Genomic DNA, 21926 nt, shown 5'->3' on the forward strand with positions numbered 1-21926 from the left:
GTGAACAATTGGAAATTAAGATTTTAAAATATCTACAATAACATCAAAAGCACAAAATACGTGCAAAATCTGTACACTATGAAACATTACTGAAAGGAAGACTTAAATGAATCAAAAGACTCAACATTATTAAGAAGTCAAATTGATCAATAGATTGAAAGAAATCAAAATGCCAGCAGTAATTTTTTGTAGAAATTGATACATTGTTTCAATAGTTTACATGGAATTGTAAAGGACTGACAATAGCCAAAATTATTTTGAAAGAGAATAAAGTTGAAGAACTTACACTCACTATAGATAGCCCTACAGTAATCAAGACATCGTGGTATTGGCTAAAAGACAGATATAACAGATCAATGGAACAGAATACAGTGTCCAGAGACAGATCATCATATATCATCGATTTTTTTTTACAAAGGAGCTGTAATAGGTTGAATAGTCTCCCCAAATTTATGTCCACCCAAAGACTCAAAATGTGACCTTATTTGGAAACAGGATATTTGCAGATGTAATTAGTTAAGATGAGGCCATCCTGGATTAAAGTAAGCCACAAATCCAGTTCTTTTAAGAGGGAAATTTTGACACACAGATACACAGGGAGAATGCCATGTGACAATGGGGACAGAGATTGGAGTGATGGAGCTATAAGCCAAGGAATGCCAAAAACTGCTGGGAGCAACCAGAAGCCAGGAAGAGGCAAGGAAGGATTGTTTCCTACAGCATTCAGAGAGAGCATGGCATTGCCAATACCTTGATCTTGGACTTGTAGCCTCCAGAACCGTGAGAGAATAAATTTCTGTTGTTTTTAGTCACCCAGTTTGTGGTAATTTGTTATGGAAGCCCAAGCAAACTAATACAGGTGACAACGTTCTTCAAAACTGAAGTCTTTGAACAAATGGTGCTGGAGATATAGGATATCCATATGGAAAAATATGAACTTTGATACTTTCCTCACACCACATACAAAATGAACTCAAAATAGATTGTAGACCTAACTTTTAGAGGTAAAGTTATAAAGCCTCTAAAAGAAAGGATAGGAGAAAATTGTAGTGATCTTGATTTGGCAAAGAGTCTTAGATAGGACACAGATCATGAAAGAAAATATTTGATAAATGAGACCCATTAAAAACACATTTTGCTCTTTGAGAGATACCAATAAGAACATGAAAAGGTAAGCCATAATGAAAGGAAATATTTGCAAAATATATATACGATAAAGTACCCAAAATATATAATGAATTCTTACAACTTAAGGGAAAAAAAGGAAGAAAAGTCAATTTTTTAAAAATGGCAAGGAATTCCTTAGTGATCCAGTGCTTAGGATTCAATACTTTCACTGCTGAGGGCCTGGGTTCAATCCCTGGTCTGGGAACTAAGATCCCACAAGGCACACAGCATGGCCAAAATAAAAAGAAAATAGCAAAAAATTTGATCAGAGACCTCACCAACAGAGATATATAAATTACAACATATCCTAAAACCAATGAAAAAGTGTCCAACTTTATTAGTCATTAGGGAAATGCAAATTAATACCAAATGAGAGAATACTACACATACATGAGAAATGTCAAAAATTAAAAACAGTATCAAGTGTTAACATGCATGAATGGAACAACTGGAACTCTAATACAGTGCTATGGCCATGTAAAAGATTCAGTTATTTTGCAAAACAGTTTCTTTAAAATTTAAGTATACATTTAACATACAATCCAGCAATTCCAAGAGAAATAAAAATATATTTTCTCACAAACACCTATATACAAACGTCCTTAGCAACTTTATATGTAATAGTCCCAAACTGGAAACTCAAATATCCATCAACTTGTGAATGGATAATAAAATTATGATATATTTATAAAATAGAATACAATTCAGCAATAAAAGGAATTAATGATTATATGCAACAACATGGCTGAATCTCAAAGCATTGTAGTAGGTAAAAGAAGTCATATACAAAAGACTGCTCACTATACAATTCCACTTAAATGACAGTTCTAGAAAAAACAAAACTATAGTTACAGAAAGTAAATCATCAAGGGCTGAAAGTGAGAAGAAGGGCCTAAGTGCAAAGGGTCACAAGAGAACTTTTTAAAAACCCTGATTGTGGTGATTGTCACATGGCCAAATACATATGTCAAAACTTATGGAACTGTGTGCTTTAAACTGATGAATTTAGTGAATATTAATTTTATGTCAATAAAGAGTTTTTCCCAAGAAGAATAAAATACCAAGGAATAAATGTAGCCAAAGAGGTGAAAGACCTGTACACTGAAAACTATGACACTGATGAAAGAAATTGAAGAAGACACAAATAAATGGGAAAGATATTCTGTGCTCATGGCTTGGAATAACTAATATTGTTAAAATGTCCATACTATCCAAAGCAATCTACAGATTCAATGCAATCCCTATCAAAATTCCAATGGCATTTTTCAAAGAAATGAACAATCCTTAAATTTGTATGGAACCATAAGAGACCCTGAATAGTTAAAGCAATCTTGAGAAAGAAGAACAAAGCTGGAGGCATCACACATTTGGTGTCAAACTATATTGCAAAGCTATAGTAATCAAAACAGCATGGTATTGGCATGAAAATGGACACATAGATCAACAGAGTAGAGAGCCCAGAAATAAACCCATGCATATATGGTCAATTAATTTACAACAAAGGAACCAAAAACATATATTGGGGAAAGGACAGTCTTTTCAATAAATGGTGTTGAGAAAACTGGACAGCTACATGCAAAAGAAGAATCCCATACCTTACACCACTTAAAAAAAATGGATTTAAGACTTGAATGTAAGACATGGAACCATAAAACTCCTAGAAGAGAACATAGAGGGTAAGCTCCTAGACCTCAGTCTTGGCAATGATATTTTGGATTTTACACCAAAAACAAAAATAAATAAGTGGGAGTACCTCAACCCAAAAAACTTCTGTACATAAAGAAAACCATCAATGAAATGAAAAGGCAACTTACAGAAAAGGAGAAAATACTTACAAATCATATATTAATAAAAGGTTAATATCTAAAATATATAAAGAATTCATATAACTCAATAGCAAAAAGAAATCTGATTTTAAAATGGGCAGAGGAATTAAATGGACATTTTCCTCAAAGAAGGTATACAAACAGCCAACAGATACATGAAAATGTGCTCAACATCACTAATCATCAGGGAATGCAAATCAAAACCGCAATGTGGGGACTTCCTGGTGGCACAGTGGTTAAGAATCTGCCTGCCAATGCAGGGGACACGGGTTCAAGCCCTAGTCGGGGAAGATCCCACATGCCGCAGAGCAACTAAGCCGTGCGCCACAACTACTGAGCCTGCGAGCCACAACTACTGAGCCCGTGTGCCACAACTACTGAGCCCATCTGCCACAACTACTGAAGCCTGTGTGCCTAGAGCCCGTGCTCCACAACAAGAGAAACCACCGCAATGAGAAGCCTGCACACCACAATGAAGAGTAGTCCCTGTTTGCCCCAACTAGAGAAAGCCTGTTCATAGCAACAAAGACCCAACACAGCCAAAAATTAATTAATTAATTAATTTTTAAAACACCACAACATGATATCACCTCACACCCGTTAGAATGGCCATCATCGAAAATGACAAGAGATAAGTGTTGGTGAGTGTGTGGAGAAAAGGGAACCCTTGTGCACTGTTGGTGGGAGTGTAAATTGGTGCAGACACTATGAAAGGCAGTATGGAGGTTCCCCTCAAAATTAAAAATGGAACTACCATGTGATCCAGCAATCCCACTTCTGAGTGTTTATCCAAAGAAAATGAAATCACTATCTTGATAAGATATCTGCACCCCCATATTCATTGCAGTATTATTTACAATAGTCAAGACATGGAAACAACCTAAGTGTTCATCGACAGATGAATGGATAAAGAAAATGTATATATACATATATATATATACATACATACACAATGGAATATTATTCAGCCATAAAAAGAAGGAAATCCTGCCATTTGCAACACATGGATGGACCTTGGGGCATTATGCCAAGTGAAATAAGTTGGACAGAAAAAGACAAATACTATATGATCTCACTTACATGTGGAATCTTTTTTAAAAATGAACTTTTAGATACCGAGAACAGATTGGTTGTTGCCAGAGGCAGGGGTTAATGTTGGGTGTCGAGTTTGAGGGGGGTGGGGGTGGGACACGGGTGAAGTGGGTGAAGGTCATCAAAAGCTACAGACTTCCAGTAAGGGAAATAAGTCCTGGAGATGTAATGTACAGCATGGTGATATACAGGCAGACCTCATTTTATTGTGCTTTGCTTTATTGCGCTTCGCAGATACAGTGTTGTTGTTGTGGTTTTTTTTCTTTTTCTTTTCTTTCTTTCTTTCTTTCTTTTTTAAACAAATTGAAGGTTAGTGGCAATCCTGTATCAAGCAAGGCTTTTGATACCATTTTTACAACGTTGCTCACTCCGTGTCTCTGTGTCACATTTTGGTAACTCTCCCAATATTTCAAATTTATCTTTCTATTTCTCATGGTGATCTGTGATCAGTGATCTTTGATGTTACTATTGCAAAAAGATTATGAAGGCTCAGATGATGGTTAGCATTGTTGAGCAGTAAAATATTTCTAAATTATGATGTATACATTGTCTTTTTAGACATCATGCTATTGCACACTTAATAAATTACAGTATAGTGTAAACATAACTTTTATATGCATTGGGAAAAACAAAAACTTTTTGTGACTCACTTTATTGCATTATTTGCTTTATTGTGATGGTTTGGAACTGAACCCAGAGTATCTCTGAGGTATGCCTGTAGTTAACAATACAGTATTGTATATTTGAAAGTTGCTGAGAGAGTAGATCTTAAAATTTCTCATCACAAGAAAAAAAATTAGGGGAATTCCCCTGCGGTCCAGTGGTTAGGACTCTGTGCTCTCACTGATGAGGGCCCGGGTTCGATCCCTGGTCGGGGAACTAAGATCCCACAAGCCACACCGCATGGCCAAAAAATAAACAAACAAACAAAAATTCTGTGAACTAAATTTATTCTGGTAATCATTTCTCAATATATACATATATCAAATCATTATGCTGTACATTTGAAACTAGTATAATGTTATATGTTAATTCTATCTCAGTTTTTTAAAAGATAGTTTTAAAAGACTGCAAGAACTGTGCTGTAAAGAGACTTGATTAACTTTGTCAACAGCTTTCCCTCTCATCCTCCCTATCTTTTGTTGATCACCTATTAAGATACTGCAGAATTATAGTTTTACATACTGTAGTGTAGGAAAATGTTTCATGTAGTTGATTATAGGATGAAGAACAGGAAGAAACTAGAAATGTAGCTCTGTGACTTCTTGGCTTACCTAATATGCAAATCACTGACACCCAAAAGAGATTTCAATGGAAAACTATACAGAAAACTCTACAGCTAACAAAATTTACAGAATGATTCTATTCTCTAAGATTTTGTTTATTTAATAAAATTCTATGTTGTTTGTTTGAAGTTTTCAGTTCATAAAAATTGACAATAAAAGCATTTCCCCCAAATCTCCAAATAGCACAGAGGAAAAAAAGATAGCAAAACCAGTTACTTTTCTAAGCTTGTGAGCACTCCTTAGGTTCAGCTCATAGCTCCTAAGGTAGAGTGGATATCTATTACATAAATACATTTTTCTGGTAAAAGTATGGTCTCAATGTTCTGAAAAACCACTGGCCAGATTCCACATTTTAAGCCTAGAGCTCCCCTAACACTTACAGTGTAATACTTTTTATTCCTTTCTCATGAGAAATGAATAGTGTAAGAAAATTGGTTATTGCCTATTGTCCTTATAAAAATCACACTACGTTAGTATGTGCATCTTTCCCAGAAATAAAAATTATATAAATTACACAAATGTATATATTGCAACAAATGGAGTGTATAATGCTTACTTACTATTTTATTGATATTAGAGAACAGAAAAGAATATGCACTTTGAAACAGCCTCAAATAAGAGAATTATTGCTGGCTATGACAATAACAGATAATATCTCTCATATTACAGATAACATAATAGATAATAATAGATAATCAGATGATAGATAATAAAAGCCAGACCACATCTTCTCTTTCAAGCAATTGTGGGCACAAGCATCTGTGTCTGCCACTTAAAAAAAAAAGGGTGCATATGTATATGTGTGTGTTGGCTTCAGAACCACTGGGTCTTGTTAAAAACAAAAAAAGAAAGAAGGTTCAGCAGCAGCGAGTTAAAATTAGTGTAGGAATTTTGTGACGTTGTCTGGATTAAATAATACAGAGAAATCAGAAAACACTTTGGTCTGTGTCCCTTGGTCCCTTGAAATTATTGTCTAATTGCTGGATTTTAAAGACCTAGCCCATGTTTTGTCAAGGCTATAAAATACTCAAATCCATTACTGATGAATACTGGCTAGTTGAAGATACATGGTGATTTGTGGTGATCAGTGTTTTCCAAACTGACAAATCCCTTTTTGGTTGCCAGCTTTATTTCACTGGTTCTAAGACAGCATCTGAGTTATATTTCAAGTAAGTCATATGACACTAATTAAGGTGGAACTCACCAAAACCAGAATATTAGATTTTAAGAGTACTGTGAAAAGTCAGTGCTGAACTTGATGCCTGTGGTCTTCTTTCCAGAGAGATGTTTTCCACGATCTTGGCAGGGGAATTCTGGACAGTGCCTGGCAAGGCTATAATACTACTCTCCTGGCTTATGGCCAAACTGGCTCTGGAAAAAGCTATTCCATGATTGGGTTTGGGGCAAACAAGGGTATCATTCCAAATGTGTGTGAAGAGCTATTTCAAGCAATTGAGAACCGGGAGAAAAATCAAGAATACCAGGTATGTATTATTCTAGAATCCCTTATTTAAGGAATTTTTTTTTCATTTTGGAAATTCTCTGCCCCCAATGAAAGTTATCGGCATCTCTATTTTAGGATAATGTTAATTATCCTAAAAGGATAGTCTTCAATAAATGGTGTTGGGAAAACTGGACAGCCATGTGCAAAAGAATGGAATTAGACCACTATATTACACCATACACAAAAATTTACTCAAAATGGATTAAAGACTTGAATGTAAATTTTGAAACCATAGATGTCCTAGAAGAAAACATAGGCAGTAACCTCAATGAAATCGGTCTTAGTGATGTTTCTGTGGCTCTGACTCCAAAAGCAAGGGAAAGAAAAGCAAAAATAAACAAATGGGACTAATAAAACAAAAAACCTTCTTCACAGAGAAGGAAACCATCATTAAAATGAAAAAGCAAATAAAAGAAATGAAACTGAGTTATTGGTAATGAGATGGATGGACCTAGAGTCTGCCATACAGAGTGAAGTAAGCCAGAAGAGAAAAACAAATACCATATGTTAACACATATATATGAAATCTAAAAAAAAAAAAAGGTCATGAAGAACCTAGGGGCAAGACAGGAATACAGACACAGACCTACTAGAGAATGGACTTGAAGATATGGGGAGGGGGAAGGGTAAGCTGTGACAAAGTGAGAGAGTGGCATGGACATATATAGACTCCCAAATGTAAAATAGATAGCTAGTGGGAAGCAGCCTCACAGCACAAGGAGATCAGCTCGGTGCTTTGTGATGACCTAGAGAGGTGGGATGGGGAGGATGGGAGGGAGGCTCAAGAGGGAGGGGTTATGGGGACATATGTATGCATATGGCTGATTCACTTTAGTGTACAACAGAAACTAACACAGTATTGTGAAGAAATTATACTCCAATAAAGATTTATTTTTTAAAAATGAGGGCTACCCTGGTGGTGGAGTTGTTGAGAGTCCGCCTGCCGATGCAGGGGACGCAGGTTCGTGCCCCGGTCTGGGAAGATCCCACATGCCGCGGAGCGGCTGGGCCCGTGAGCCATGGCCGCTGAGCCTACGCGTCTGGAGCCTGTGCTCTGCAACGGGAGAGGCCACAACAGTGAGAGGCCCGTGTACCGCAAAAAAAAAAAAAAAAAAAAGGGCAGAAGACCTGAAAAGGCACTTCCAAAGAAGATATACAGATGACCAACAGGGACATGAAAAGATGTTCACCGTCACTAATTATTAGGGAAAAGAAACTCAAAACCGCAATGAGATATTGTTACCAAAAGTGGGGTACAGCTGCTCACTGCTCAAAAGCCAACAAAGAGGCAAGGTTGGTGGAAAGGAAAGTTTGCTTTATATTTCAGAGGCTGGCAACCTGTCCAAAGGCTGACTGCCGCCAACAGTCAGTGGGCAAGAGCTTTTACAGGGAAAGGAGAGAGGGGGCTACATGTGGAAACAGTAGTGTCAGCTCTGACAGTCACCTTGAAATTGGTCGTGTGGTGATCTGATCAGCATCATCTTGATTGTTTTAAGTATGGTTAATCTTCAGTTCCAGGGTCGGTTTCCATTTTTTTGAGGCCAGTTCTCAGAATTGTGGCAGCTTTTGTCATGGCTACAGTCTGGTCATCATACAGTTAACTTCTTCTACCTTGTGGGGTTTTTAGTATCTATAAGACAGCTCAAAGGATATGGCTCAGAATATTATCTACATCCCTTGGAGAGGAACTAAATGTCTTTGACTATGCTTAATGACTAAATGATTATTTAGTCTTGTTGGACTGTTTTTTTTAAATTTAATATAATTTCATTTTTTTATACAGCGGGTTCTTATTAGTTATCCATTTTATACATATTAGTGTATATATGTCAAACCCAATCTCCCAGTTCATCCCACCACCACCCCCACTTTCCCCCCTTGGTGTCCATACGTTTGTTCTCTACATCTGTGTCTCTATTTCTGCCTTGCAAACTGGTTCATCTGTACCATTTTTCTAGACTCCACATATATGTGTTAATATACGATATTTGTTTTTCTCTATTTGCCTTACTTCACTCTGTATGACAGTCTCTAGGTTCATCCAAGTCTCTGCAAATGACCCAATTTCATCCATTTTTATGGCAGAGTAATATTCCACTGTATACATGCACCACATCTTCTTTATCCATTCCTCTGTTGACAGGCATTTAGGTTGCTTCCATGACCTACCTATAGTAAATAGTGCTGCAATGAACATTGGGGTACATGTGTCTTTTTGAATTATGGTTTTCTCTGGGTATATGCCCAGTAGTGGGATTGCTGGGTCATATGGTAATTCTATTTTTAGTTTTTAAGGAACTACCATACTGTTCTCCATAGTGGCTGTATCAATTTACATTCCTATTAACAGTGCAAGAGGGCTCCCTTTTCTCCACACCCTCTCCAGCATTTGTTGTTTGTAGATTTTCTGATGATGCCCATTCTAACTGATGTGAGGTGATACCTCATTGTAGTTTTGATTTGCATTTCTCTAATAGTGATGTTGAGCAGCTTTTCATGTGCCTCTTGTCCATCTGTATGTCTTCTTTAGAGAAATGTCTATCTAGGTCTTCGGCACATTTTTTGATTAGGTTTTTTGTTTTTTTAATATTGAGCTGCATGAGCTGTTTATATATGTTGGAGGCTAATCCTTTGTCCATTGATTCATTGGCAAATATTTTCTCCCATTCTGAGGGTTGTCTGTTCATCTTGTTTATAGTTTATTTTGCAGTGCAAAAGCTTTTAAGTTTCATTAGGTCCCATTTGTTTATTTTTGTTTTTATTTCCATTACTCTAGCAGGTGGGTCAAAAAAAGATCTTGCTGTGATTTATTTCACAGAGTGTTCTTCCTATGTTTTCCTCTAAGAGTTTTACAGTCTTACATTTAGTTTACCTGAGTTTATTTTTGTGTATGGTGTTAGGAAGTGTTCAAATTTCATTCTTTTACATGTGCCTGTCCAGTTTTCCCAGCACCAATTATTGAAGGACTGTCTTTTCTCCATTGTATATCCTTGCCTCCTTGTCATAGATTAGTTCACTGTAGGTGCGTGGGTTTCCTATCATGTTCCATTAATCTCTATTTCTGTTTTTGTGCCAGTACCATATTGTCTTGATTACTGTAGCTTTGTAGTATAGTCTGAAGTCAGGGAGTCTGATTCCTCCAGCTCCGTTTTTTTCCCTCAAGATTTCTTTGGCTATTCGGGGTCTTTTTTGTCTCCATACAAATTTTAAGATTTTTGTTCTAGTTCTGTAAAAAATGTCGCTGGCAATTTAATAGGGATTGCACTGAATCTGTAGATTGCTTTGGGTAGTATAGTCATCTTCACAATATTGATTCTTCCAATCCAAGAACATGGTATATCAGTCCATCTGTGTCATCTTTGATTTCTTTCATCCGAGTCTAATAGTTTTCTGAGTATAGTTCTTTTACCTCCTTAGGTAAGTTTATTCCTAGGTATTTTATTCTTTTTGTTGCAATGGTGAATGGATTAATTCACCATTAATTTTTTTTTTTTTTTTTTTTTTTTTTTTTTGTGGTACGCGGGCCCCTCACTGTTGTGGCCTCTCCCGTTGCGGAGCACAGGCTCCGGACGCTCAGGCTCCAGACACGCAGGCTCAGCGGCCATGGCTCACAGGCCCAGCTGCTCCGCAGCATGTGGGATCCTCCCGGACCGGGGCACGAACCCATGTCCCCTGCATCGGCAGGCGGACTCTCAACCACTGCACCACCAAGGAAGCCCAATTCACCATTAATTTAATTTCTTTAATTTAATTTCTCTTTCTGATATTTCGTTGTTAGTGTATAGGAATGCAAGAGATTTCTGTGCATTAATTTTGTATCCTGCAACTTTACCAGATTCATTGATTAGCTCTAGTAGTTTTCTGGTGGCATCTTTAGGATTCTCTATGTATAGTATCATGTCACCTGCAAACAGTGACAGTTTTACGTCTTCTTTTCCAATTTGTATTCCTTTTATTTCTTTTTCTTCTCTGATTGCCATGGCTAGGACTTCCAAAATTATGTTGAATAATAGTGGCGAGAGTGGACATCTTTGTCTTGTTCCTGATCTTAGAGGAAATATTTTCAGTTTTTCACAATTGAGAATGATGTTTACTATGGGTTTGTCATATATGGCCTTTATTATGTTGAGGTAGGTTCCCTCTATGCCCACTTTCTGGAGAGTTTTTACCATAAATGGGTAAAATGCTTGTCAAAAGCTTTTTCTGCATCTATTGAGATGATCATATGGTTTTTCTTCTTCAGTTTTTTAATATGGTGTATTGCATTGATTGATTTTCATACATTGAAGAATCCTTGCATCCCTGGGATAAATCCCACTTGATCATGGTGTATGATCCTTTAAATATGTTGTTGGATTCTGTTTGCTAGTATTTTGTTGAGGATTTTTTCATCTATATCCATCAGTGATATTGGTCTGTAATTTTCTTTTTTTTTTTTAGCATTTTTGGTTTTGGTATCAGGGTGATGGTGAGCTCGTAGAACGAGTTTGGGAGTGTTCCTTCCTCTGCAATTTTTTGGAATAGTTTGAGATGGTGTTAGCTCTACTCTAAATGCTTGATAGAATTCACCTATGAAGTCATCTGGTCCTGGACTTCTGTTTGTTGGAAGATTTTTAATCACTTTCAATTTCTTTACTTGTGATTGGTCTGTTCTTTTTTTTCTATTTCTTCCTGGTTCAGTCTTGGAAGGTTATACCTTTCTAAGAATTTGTCCATTTCTTCCAGGTTGTCCATTTTATTGGCATAGAGTTGCTTGTAGCAGTCTCTTAGGATGCTTTGTATTTCTGCGGTGTCTGTTGTAACTTCTCCTTTTTCATTTCTAATTTTAGAGTCCTCTCCCTCTTTTTCTTGATGAGCCTGGCTAAAGGTTTATCAATTTTGTTTATCTTCTCAAAGAACTAGCTTTTAGTTTTATTGATCTTTGTTACTGTTTTCTTTGTTTCTATTTCATTTATTTCTGCTCTGATCTTTAGGATTTCTTTCCTTCTACTAAATTTGGATTATGTTTGTTCTTCTTTCTCTAGTTCCTTTAGGTGTAAAGTTAGATAGTTTATTTGAGATTTTTCTTGTATCTTGAGGTAAGATTGTATTGCTATAAACTTCTCTTTTAGAACTACTTTTGTTGCATGCTGTAGGTTTTGGATCATTGTGTTTTCATTGTCATTTGTCTCTAGGTATTTTTTGATTTCCTCCTTGATTCTTCAGTGATCTCTTGGTTATTTAGTAACGTATTGTTTAGCCTCCATGTGTTTGTATTTTTTACAGATCTTTTCCTGTAATTGATATCTAGTCTTGTAGCATTGTGGCCGGAAAAGATACTTGATACAATTTCAATTTTCCAAAATTTACCAAGGCTTGATTTGTGACCCAAGATATGATCTATCCTGGAGAATGTTCCATGAGCACTTGAGAAAAATGTGTATTCTGTTGTTTTTGGATGGAATGTCCTATAAATATCAATTAAGTCCATCTTGTTTAATGTATCATTTAAAGCTTGTGTTTCTTTTATTTATTTTCATTTTGGATGATCTGTCCATTGGTGAAAGTGGAGTGTTAAAGTCCCCTACTCTGAATGTGTTACTGTTGATTTCCCCTTTTATGGCTGTTAGTATTTGCCTTATGTATTGAGGTGCTCCTATGTTGGGTACATAAATATTTACAAATGTTATATCTTCTTCTTGGATCGATCCCTTGATCATTATGTAGTGTCCTTCTTTGTCTCTTCTAATAGTCTTTATTTTAAAATCTATTTTGTCTGATATGAGTATTGCTACTCCAGCTTTCTTTTGGTTTCCAATTGCATGTAATATCTTTTTCCATGCCCTCACTTTCAGTCTGTATGTGTCCCTAGGTCTGAAGTGGGTCTGTTGTAGACAGCATATGTAAGGGTCTTGTTTTTGTATCCAGTCAGCCAGTCTGTGTCTTTTGGTGGGAGCATTTAATCCATTTACATTTAAGGTAATTATCGATATGTATGTTCCTATTCCCATTTTCTTAATTGTTTCGGGTTTGTTATTGTAGGTCTTTTCCTTCTCTTGTGTTTCTTGCCTAGAGAAGTTCCTTTAGCATTTGTTGTAAAAGTGGTTTGGTGGTGCTGAACTCTCTCAGCTTTTGCTTGTCTGTAAAGGTTTTAATTTCTCAATCAAATCTGAATGAGATCCTTGCTGGTTAGAGTCATCTTGGTTGTAGGTTTTTCTCCTTCATCACTTTAAATATGTCCTGCCAGTCCCTTCTGGCTTGCAGAGTTTCTGCTGAAAGATCAGCTGTTAACATTATGGGGATTTCCTTGTGTGTTATTTGTTGTTTTTCCCTTGCTTCTTTTAATATGTTTTGTATTTAATTTTTGACAGTTTGATTAATATGTGTCTTGGCATGTTTCTCCTTGGATTTATCCTGTATGGGACTCTCTGTGCTTCCTGGACTTGATTAACTATTTCCTTTCCCATATTAGGGAAGTTTTCAACTATAATCTCTTCAAATATTTTCTCAGTTCCTTTCTTTTTCTCTTCTTCTTCTGGGACCCCTATAATTTGAACGTTGCTGTGTTTAATGTTGTCCCAGAGGTCTCTGAGACTGTCCTCAGTTCTTTTCATTCTTTTTTCTTTATTCTGCTCTGCAGTAGTTATTTCCACTAATTTATCTTCCAGGTCACTTATCTGTTCTTCTGCCTCAGTTATTCTGCTATTGATCCCATCTAGAGTATTTTTCACTTCATTTATTGTGTTCTTCATTGCTGATTGTTTTCTCTTTAGTTCTTCTAGGTCCTTGTTAAATGTTTCTTGCATTTATTCTATTTCCAAGATTTTGGATCATCTTTACTATCATTATTCTGAATTCTTTTTCAGGTAGACTACCTATTTCCTCTTTATTTGTTAGGTCTGGTGGGTTTTTATCTTGCTCCTTCATCTGCTGTGTGTTTTTCTGTCTTCTCATTTTGCTTATCTTACTGTGTTTGGGGTCTCCTTTTTGCAGGCTGCAGGTTCGTAGTTCCCGTTGTTTTCGGTGTCTGTCCCCAGTGGCTGAAGTTGGTTCAGTGGGTTGTGTAGGCTTCCTGGTGGAGTGGACTAGTGCCTGTGTTCTGGTGGATGAGGCTGTATCTTGTCTTTCTGGTGGGCAGGTCCACGTCTGGTGGTGTGTTTTGGGGTGTCTGTGGCCTTATTATGATTTTTGGCAGCCTCTCTGCTAATGGGTGGAGTTGTGTTCCTGTCTTGCTAGTCGTTTGGCATAGGGTGTCCGGCACTGTAGCTTGCTGGTCGTTGAGTGAAGCTGGGTGCTGGTGTTGAGATGGAGATCTCTGGGAGATTTTTGCCATTTGATATTACGTGGAGCTGGGAGGTCTCTTGTGGACCAGTGTCCTGAAGTTGGCTCTCCCACCTCAGAGGCACAGCACTGCCTCCTGGCTGCAGCACCAAGAGCCTTTCGTCCACACGGCTCAGAATAAAAGGGAGAAAAAGTAGAAAGAAATAAAGAGGAAAAAATAAAATAAAGATAAAATAAAGTCATTAAAATAAAAAATAATTATTAAGAAAAAATATTTTTTAAAGTAAAAACAAAAAGAAAAATGGACGAATAGAGCCCTAGGACAGATGGTGAAAGCAAAGCTATACAGACAAAATCTCACACAGAAGCATACACATACACACTCAAAAAAGAGGAAAAGGGGAAAAAATAATCTATCTTGCTCTCAAAGTCCACCTCCTCAATTTGGGATGGTTTGTTGTCTTTTCAGGTATTCCACAGATGCAGGTACATCAAGTTGATTGTGGAGATTTAATCCGCTGCTCCTGAGGCTGCTGGGAGAGATTTCGCTTTCTCTTCTTTGTTCTCACAGCTCCCAGGTGCTCAGCTTTGGATTTGGCCCCGCCTCTGCGTGTAGGTCGCCGGAGGTCGTGTGTTCTTCGCTCAGACAGGACGGGGTTAAAGGAGCAGCTGATTCAGGGGCTCTGGCTCACTCAAGCCGGGGGAGGGAGGGGTACGGATGCGCGGCGCAGAGGCCAGCATGACGTTGCACCAGCCTGAGGCGCGCCATGCGTTCTCCCGGGGAAGTTGTCCCTGGATCCTGGGACCCTGGCAGTGGCAGGCTACACAGGCTCCCCGGAAGGGGAGTGTGAAGAGTGACCTGTGCTCGCACACAGGCTTCTTGGTGGCGGCAGCAGCAGCCTTAGCGTCTCATGTCTGTCTCTGGGGTCCGCGCTTTTAGCCGCGGCTCGTGCCCGTCTGTGGAGCTCCTTTAAGCAGCGCTCTTAATCCCCTCTCCTCGCGCACCAGGAAACAGAGGGAAGAAAAAGTCTCTTGCCTCTTCGGCAGGTCCAGATTTTTTGCTGTACTCCCTCCCAGCTAGCCGTGGCGCACTAGCCCCCTTCAGGCTGTGTTCACGCTGCCAACCCCAGTCCTCTCCCTGGGATCCGACTGAAACCCGAGCCCCAGCTCCCAGCCCCGCCCGCCCCAGCGGGTGAGCAGACAAGCCCCTCGGCCTGGTGAGTGCCGGTCGGCACCGATCCTCTGTGCGGGAATCTCTCCGCTTTGCCCTCTGCACCCCTGTTGCTGTGCTCTCCTCCGCGGCTCCAAAGCTTCCCCCCTCCGCCACCCGCAGTCTCCGCCCGCGAAGGGGCTTCTAGTGTGTGGAAACCTTTCCTCCTTCACAGCTCCCTCCCACTGGTGCCGGTCCCGTCCCTATCCTTTTGTCTCTGTTTATTCTTTTTTCTTTTGCCCTACCCAGGTACGTGGGGGGTTTCTTGCCTTTTGGGAGGTCTGAGGTCTTCTGCCAGAGTTCAGTAGGTGTTCTGTAGGAGTTGTTCCACGTGTAGATGTATTTCTGATGTATCTGTGGGGAGGAAGGTGAACTCCACGTCCTACTCTTCTGCCATCTTCCCCCTCTCCCCTCCCATGCAGTGTTTTTTGTTGTTGTTTGTTTGTTTGTTTGTTTGTTTTGCGGTACGCGGGCCTCTCACTGTTGTGGCCTCTCCCATTGCGGAGCACAGGCTCCGGACACGCAGGCTCAGCGGCCATGGCTCACGGGCCCAGTCGCTCCGCGGCATGTGGGATCCTCCCGGACCGGGTCTCGAACCCACGTCCCCTTCATCGGCAGGCGGACTTTCAACCACTGCGCCCCCAGGGAAGCCCTCCCATGCAGTTTTAATCTGCTTCCTCTGTCTTGTTTCTGGAGTAAGCAAGTGTGTGCACACTCTTCATGAGTGGAGTCTAGGTTTCTTACAGCCCTCTGTCAGTCTCACTGGTTTTCAAAGCAGCTAGGGGAACTCATCCTCCTGGTGTCAGACCCCAGGGCTGGGTTGCCCACTGTGTGTTCCATCCTCTCACTCCCCAGTAGGATCTCCAAGCCTGTGTAATACCTCTCCTCTTCTGTGTCCCTCCCAGGGGCACAGGTCCCGACCTGATTGCTTCTCTTCCCTTCCGACCCGATTCTGTGTGGATCTTTCTTATAGCCCTGGTTTTGTAAGCATCCTTCTGCTGGTTTCCAATTAGTTTTCAGTAAGAATTGCTCCACGGGTACACGTATTTTTGATGTGTTAATGAGGGGAGGTGAGCTTAGCGTCCTCCTGCGCTGCCATCTTGATCTCCCCTCCCATTTGTTTATCTTAAAATGTGATGCTCTCTGAAGCTAGTTGGAAGCTCTGGGGAGGTAAGGTTTGACTGGCAGGACTCACCACAGGGTGACTAACAGACAAGCCAGTTTTTCATGGGTGAGGGATGGTGGTGGCAAAATGTCAGTATCTTAGAGCCTTTTCTCTAGACTAGAGTAGTTCAGATTCCCCCAGTCTCCTGTTTAAGGGGTGTAAGCTTGGCTAGCATTATTCCAAAAGCACAGTAGGGTGAAGACCAATCTTTTTCTCTGCATGTGTTCAGATCAGAGAGTGAGCAATAAAGAACAACATTTTTCTCTTCACAGTTGAGGCTGTAACACAGGCACACACACATGCAATGTTTTGTATGTTTTTAATTTATATTAAGAACTTCCTCCATATCATTAAAATTATTTGAGAATCTCCTATGGCTTGTGAAAAAGAGCTTTACTATATTTAATATTTCGCTGTTTCCTTTGCTGTACATTTATCTCGTTTCCATAGTACTTTTTTTTTTCAAAGATGACAGTTTCAAGAGAATCTTAATTTACTTTGTGCCCTTTTAAATACAGGTTACATTCAGCATGCTGGAAATTTACAATGAACAGGTAACAGTGATGATATTTTCTGACACACAAATCTGAGTGACTCTCTGCAGCTTAATAAATATCAGAGGCTCCCCCTCACCTATCCTACAGATAAAGTCAAAACTCTTTAGCCTGGCATTGACTATTCAGCCCTAACCTACCTCATTTTAGGTAGGTTCCACTTCATTTTATGTCCTTGTGTCTCCACACATTCTATTCTTCAGCCACATAGAACTATTCTTCCTTTGCAGAATATGTCATTCTTTCCTACATCTATCTTCCCCTACCCGGAATACCCTTCCTGCTTCCTCTGGCCTTAAAGAAACTACTAAACTTCAAATCCAGCTCAGATGTCAGCTCCTCTATACATCCTAAGGCTTCAGTCAGTCTGGCTTCAGGACAGTGGTTGGCAAACTTTATCTTCAAAGTCCAGACAGAAAATATTTTAGGCTTTGAGGGCCATAAAGTCTCTGTCACCACTACTGTATTCTGCCCTCAGGGCACAAAAGCAGCCACAGAGGATATGTAAATGAGTGGACGTGGCTGCATACCAATAAACCTTTGTTTACAGACACTGAAGCTTGAATTTCACCTAATTTTCACGTCACAAAATATTTTTCTTTTGATTTTTTTCAGCCATTTAAAAATGTGAAAAACATTGTTACCTCAATGATCATACAAAAACAAGTGGAGGGCTGAATTTGGCCCATGGGCCATAGTTTGCTTGATCATAGAACGTGGGTTCAAATCCCAGCTCTCTCATTTACTAGCTTTGTGACTTTGGGATATCACTTTATCTCAGAGCTCAGTTTGCTTATTTATAAAGTAGAGAATTTAAAATAAGACACTACACTTTGAGATGCACTGAATCTTAAATTTCTAACGTAGCGCTTATCAAACGCTAGATATTGAGCAACCTTTCCTCTTTGTGCTTATATCATACTGTAAAATTTTATTTACATATTTGTATCTCCAGAACAGATAATTGCACCTTTCTATTGGCAATACTTAGTATAATACTTGGTTTAGAATGGATGCCCCTAAGGTTTGCTGAATGGGTAAATTGACAGGGGTATCTATAATTGTAAGCTTCTTAAGGGTAGTTTCATACCCCAAGATTTCTTGTGTAACCCCACGCACTATCCCAAAGCCTTGCACTTAATCATTACTAAATAACTATTACTGAAGGAATAAATCTGTCAGTGTTTTTCTCTTTATATTAAGGAGAGAAAATATCTATTTTTTTCTCATATGCTTCCATGAGACATTTATTACTGTTGAAGTTTGATAGTAAATTCAAATGGGTTATTATGTTAAGGTCACAGATTAAGTTTCTATTTCTTTCAAGTTGATGGGCTTGGGAGATAGTATAGCTCCTTTATTTCATACCAGTAACTTCAGGAGGACAACTTTACTTCCTTTATTATGAAGTTCTTGTGAAAGGAACAGGGGAGAATGGCATCACATTGTGGGTCCCTTACTGATATCTATTAATGAGGATAATCTCTCTGGAGTTCTCTTTTCTTATCTCTAAAATAAGGACATTGGACATCCTAAATACTTCTTCATGTCTCACCTTCTACGAGTCTCTGGTATTTTTCCAGCCGTACTTCAACAAAGTGACATTTATTAGATACTTTTCATGTTTCAGACATCATACTAGACTCTGAGAATGAATAAAACCTAAGACATGATTCCTGTCATGGAGAAGTTTCACAAAAGATATAACATCCACTGAAGATAGTAATAAAATATATTACATATGCCGCATGAATGGTGAAAAGAAAGGCATAGGAGAGAGAGAACTAATACTGCCTGGGATTGTTGGTGTTGTTTGTCAACAGAGTTAGACTGGGCCTTGAAAGATATTTATGAATTTGGTGAGGCAGTAGGAGGCCTGGGGGGCACTTTAGGCAGCAGGATTCATATTTAATAAGTCCACGGATACGTGAAAGCACATGGCGTTTAAGGGAACAGTGAGAGTCCTGTGTAGCCAGAGCTGGAAGCATGTGGGGAGGTGAGAACAGGGAAGCATCAGTAGATGGCGCTAAACATCAGTTGCTAAAAGGCAAAGGCTCTTTGTCTGGGAGGCAATGGAGAGACAGTGAAGGGTTCTAAACAGGGAAATAAGAGAATCAGACTGGGGTTTTAGAAAATTTCTCTAGCGGCAAAGTCATATTTGAAGGAGTGCCAGATAGAGACAGACTTAGGAGAGTTCACAAGAGCTGAGGTGAGTGAGGAAATTCTCGTGATGACCATCGATTCAATCTCCAGGTACAACCTGGAGAATCAGGTACCAGGATCTGCCCTTGTCTCTGGGCACTTCCATATTCCATTTAGATAAACCTACTTACCTTTTTTCTAATAAGCCTTCTTCAGACACATCTTCAGCCTTAGATGCCGCTTCCTACAATTTATAATCACTCAGTGGAAGTTATAGAAAAGGCTTCCTATCTAAGACAGAGTTGCCTCCGTTCTGATGTCTGCTTATCTCTGACCTTTCTGTCCACTGTCCTAATTTGCTTTCCTGAATTCAATCTGTGATCTTGCTTTGACTCTAGGACTTAAAGCTACAGAACACTTGGGGAGATCTTAGAGACCATTTTATCCATCGCTCTTCTCTTATGAGGAGAAAACTGGGGATGTAAGAGACTTTCCAAAGCTCTCACACTTTGGAGGCAGAACCAGAACTAAGAGCCCAGGTCAGATTCCCAGCCCAGATCTCCCTGCATCGTATAGCACCAACTACCTGCTCTAGGGGCTCTGGCTCTACCAGGCTCCCATAGCTCGACCTACTGTGCCTTGGCAGAAGTGGCTTTTTTGGGGGGAGAGGCAACATGGACTTTCACCTGAGGCCATGGTCTAAGTGTGACATCACACAAATCTCCAATAATAAGAAGAAAATCCAAAGAATTACCCACAGTCTCTTGTTAGGTTTGGCTGTAGCAAATACTGTTTGGGTTAAATAAATTTCCCTTGGAAGTAGATATTCACAGTGGTGGCATCTGTTGCAGCATGATTTAACCTAGGCAGAACATTAGGTACTTTGAATGTTACTAACTTTTAAGTGTTTTAAGTTTCATTGATCACTGTTCTCAGGAAAGTAAGACTTCATTACTTTGTAATACAAAATTTGTGATAATTCAGAAAGAGGCTGGGATCATTTCTTTTTATATTATTCACCAGGGATTTGCGAATCAACTACAAGAGTTAACAAGATTGCTAGGAGAATATTTAGGATAATCCAAGAACCATGTTTTCAAGCACAAAAGCTTTAGAATCACCTATGTAAAGTCAGACAACTGTAGGTACCGACTAAAATGTTTTTTCATGCTACAAAAGCAGTTCGGCCAGTACTCCATATTCAGTGTATCAAACATTACTTGTTAGCTTAGCTTCAGTTACACTATCTTCTCCACAAGCATTCACTGAGTTCCTACCACATGTCAGGAACCATGTTAGGAGTTACTGTCCTAGTAAAGAAACATGCCCTGCCCTCAGGGACCTCACAGTCTGGTTGAAGTGCTCTAGGTACTTGAACATAATAAAACTGAATTTCTAAAAAAATATATGCTTCTGATTTCACTAATTACAGCAGGTTTCCATATTTTCTTGCTTGTCATTTCTCTATTCCTTACTTATTTAAATTATGAGGTGGTCTGGTACCTACAGAACTTTAACATTTATTCATTCATCCAATACATATTTACTGAGCACTTAATATATTCTAGAAAGGGCTGTAACGGTGAAATAAACACAAATCTTTGCCTTCCTGAATTTTGCATTATTTATTCTTTTCTCCACAGGTAAGAGATTTGCTGTCCAAAACCAAGAAACCTGGAGGGCTAAAAGTAAGGGAAGACCAACAGCTGGGCTTTTATGTGGATGGTCTAAAGTCAGTGCCTTGTGAGAACTATGCCCAGATTGAAAGACTGATGGAACAAGGAACAAAAATAAGGACCACAGCTTCGACCAACATGAATGCCAGCAGCAGCCGGTCTCACATGGTCATCACCATTCAGTTCAAGCAGGTGAGATTCAAGTAGATGCCATTGTCCCCACCTCCCACCAAGGGGGTCCAGGGAAAGGTTCCCGGTAGCGTTATGGGCTGGTGAGTATTATGGAATCTTTTTAGAGTTGATCTATGGATTAAGGTGGCTGTTTCCAAACATAGACTATAGGGTCAGAAGCAGGAGAAAGTGAGGCACTTGTCTTCTTGCCTCCCTCCCCCAACATCCATGCCCCCCAACCCCGGCCTAAGTGAGCCCGTTACTAACAGAGGGGTGGCAGTAAGACCTACCAGATCCCAGAAATGCCCCTGAGACTAAAGACTGCTTTCCCTCAAGTAAATTCGATGGTCTGGGAAACAGGTTTTGACCCCCAAGTTGATCAAACTGTGGAGATATGAGAGTGGGTCTGTGGTTTGTCATGGAGAATTCTACTAGTAGGCTCTGTATGCATCACCAATATAATAATGCCCAACTTTCAGATCCATGAGCCTAGGGGACCACCAGGTACTGAAGTGTCTTTCTGATATTTGGAATCACAAAGATAAAATCTTTGAAATCAGGTAATCCATGTAACGCCCCACTAAGTAGAATCTTTGATAAACTAGAGCACACTTTTCTCCTCCATTCTCCTTGGTGGATATCACCGAGTGATCTCTACAGTTATGGACAATTTGATTCAGACATGGTTATTCACAAAGCCTGGTTAAACATTTAGCTACAATTTCACCACCTCCATCCCCTAAGCCACAGCACTAGTAATAGATAAAACAGTAATAAATAAAGATTGTCCTGCTCTAACCAGGAATAGTGGAAAAACACTAGACCATGTATGACTCTGTTTATCAGCTCTGAAACTTTGGGAAGTAACTTACC

The 21926-nt window shown here is 39.3% G+C and overlaps 1 protein-coding gene across 1 annotated transcript in view; it reads left to right on the top strand.

Annotated features, from left to right (window-relative positions):
• Positions 1–21926, top strand: part of LOC115859539 (kinesin-like protein KIF28P) — an 85620-nt gene that overhangs the window by 20545 nt on the left and 43149 nt on the right. The window contains exons 3-5 of the mRNA XM_030868599.2: positions 6652–6855; positions 17029–17064; positions 20850–21074. Of these exons, the coding sequence (XP_030724459.2) occupies positions 6652–6855; positions 17029–17064; positions 20850–21074 (465 nt within the window). The remainder of the gene's footprint in view (positions 1–6651; positions 6856–17028; positions 17065–20849; positions 21075–21926) is intronic.

Source organism: Globicephala melas, chromosome 1 (genome assembly GCF_963455315.2).
Source record: "Globicephala melas chromosome 1, mGloMel1.2, whole genome shotgun sequence".
NCBI classification, from domain to species: Eukaryota; Metazoa; Chordata; class Mammalia; order Artiodactyla; family Delphinidae; genus Globicephala; species Globicephala melas.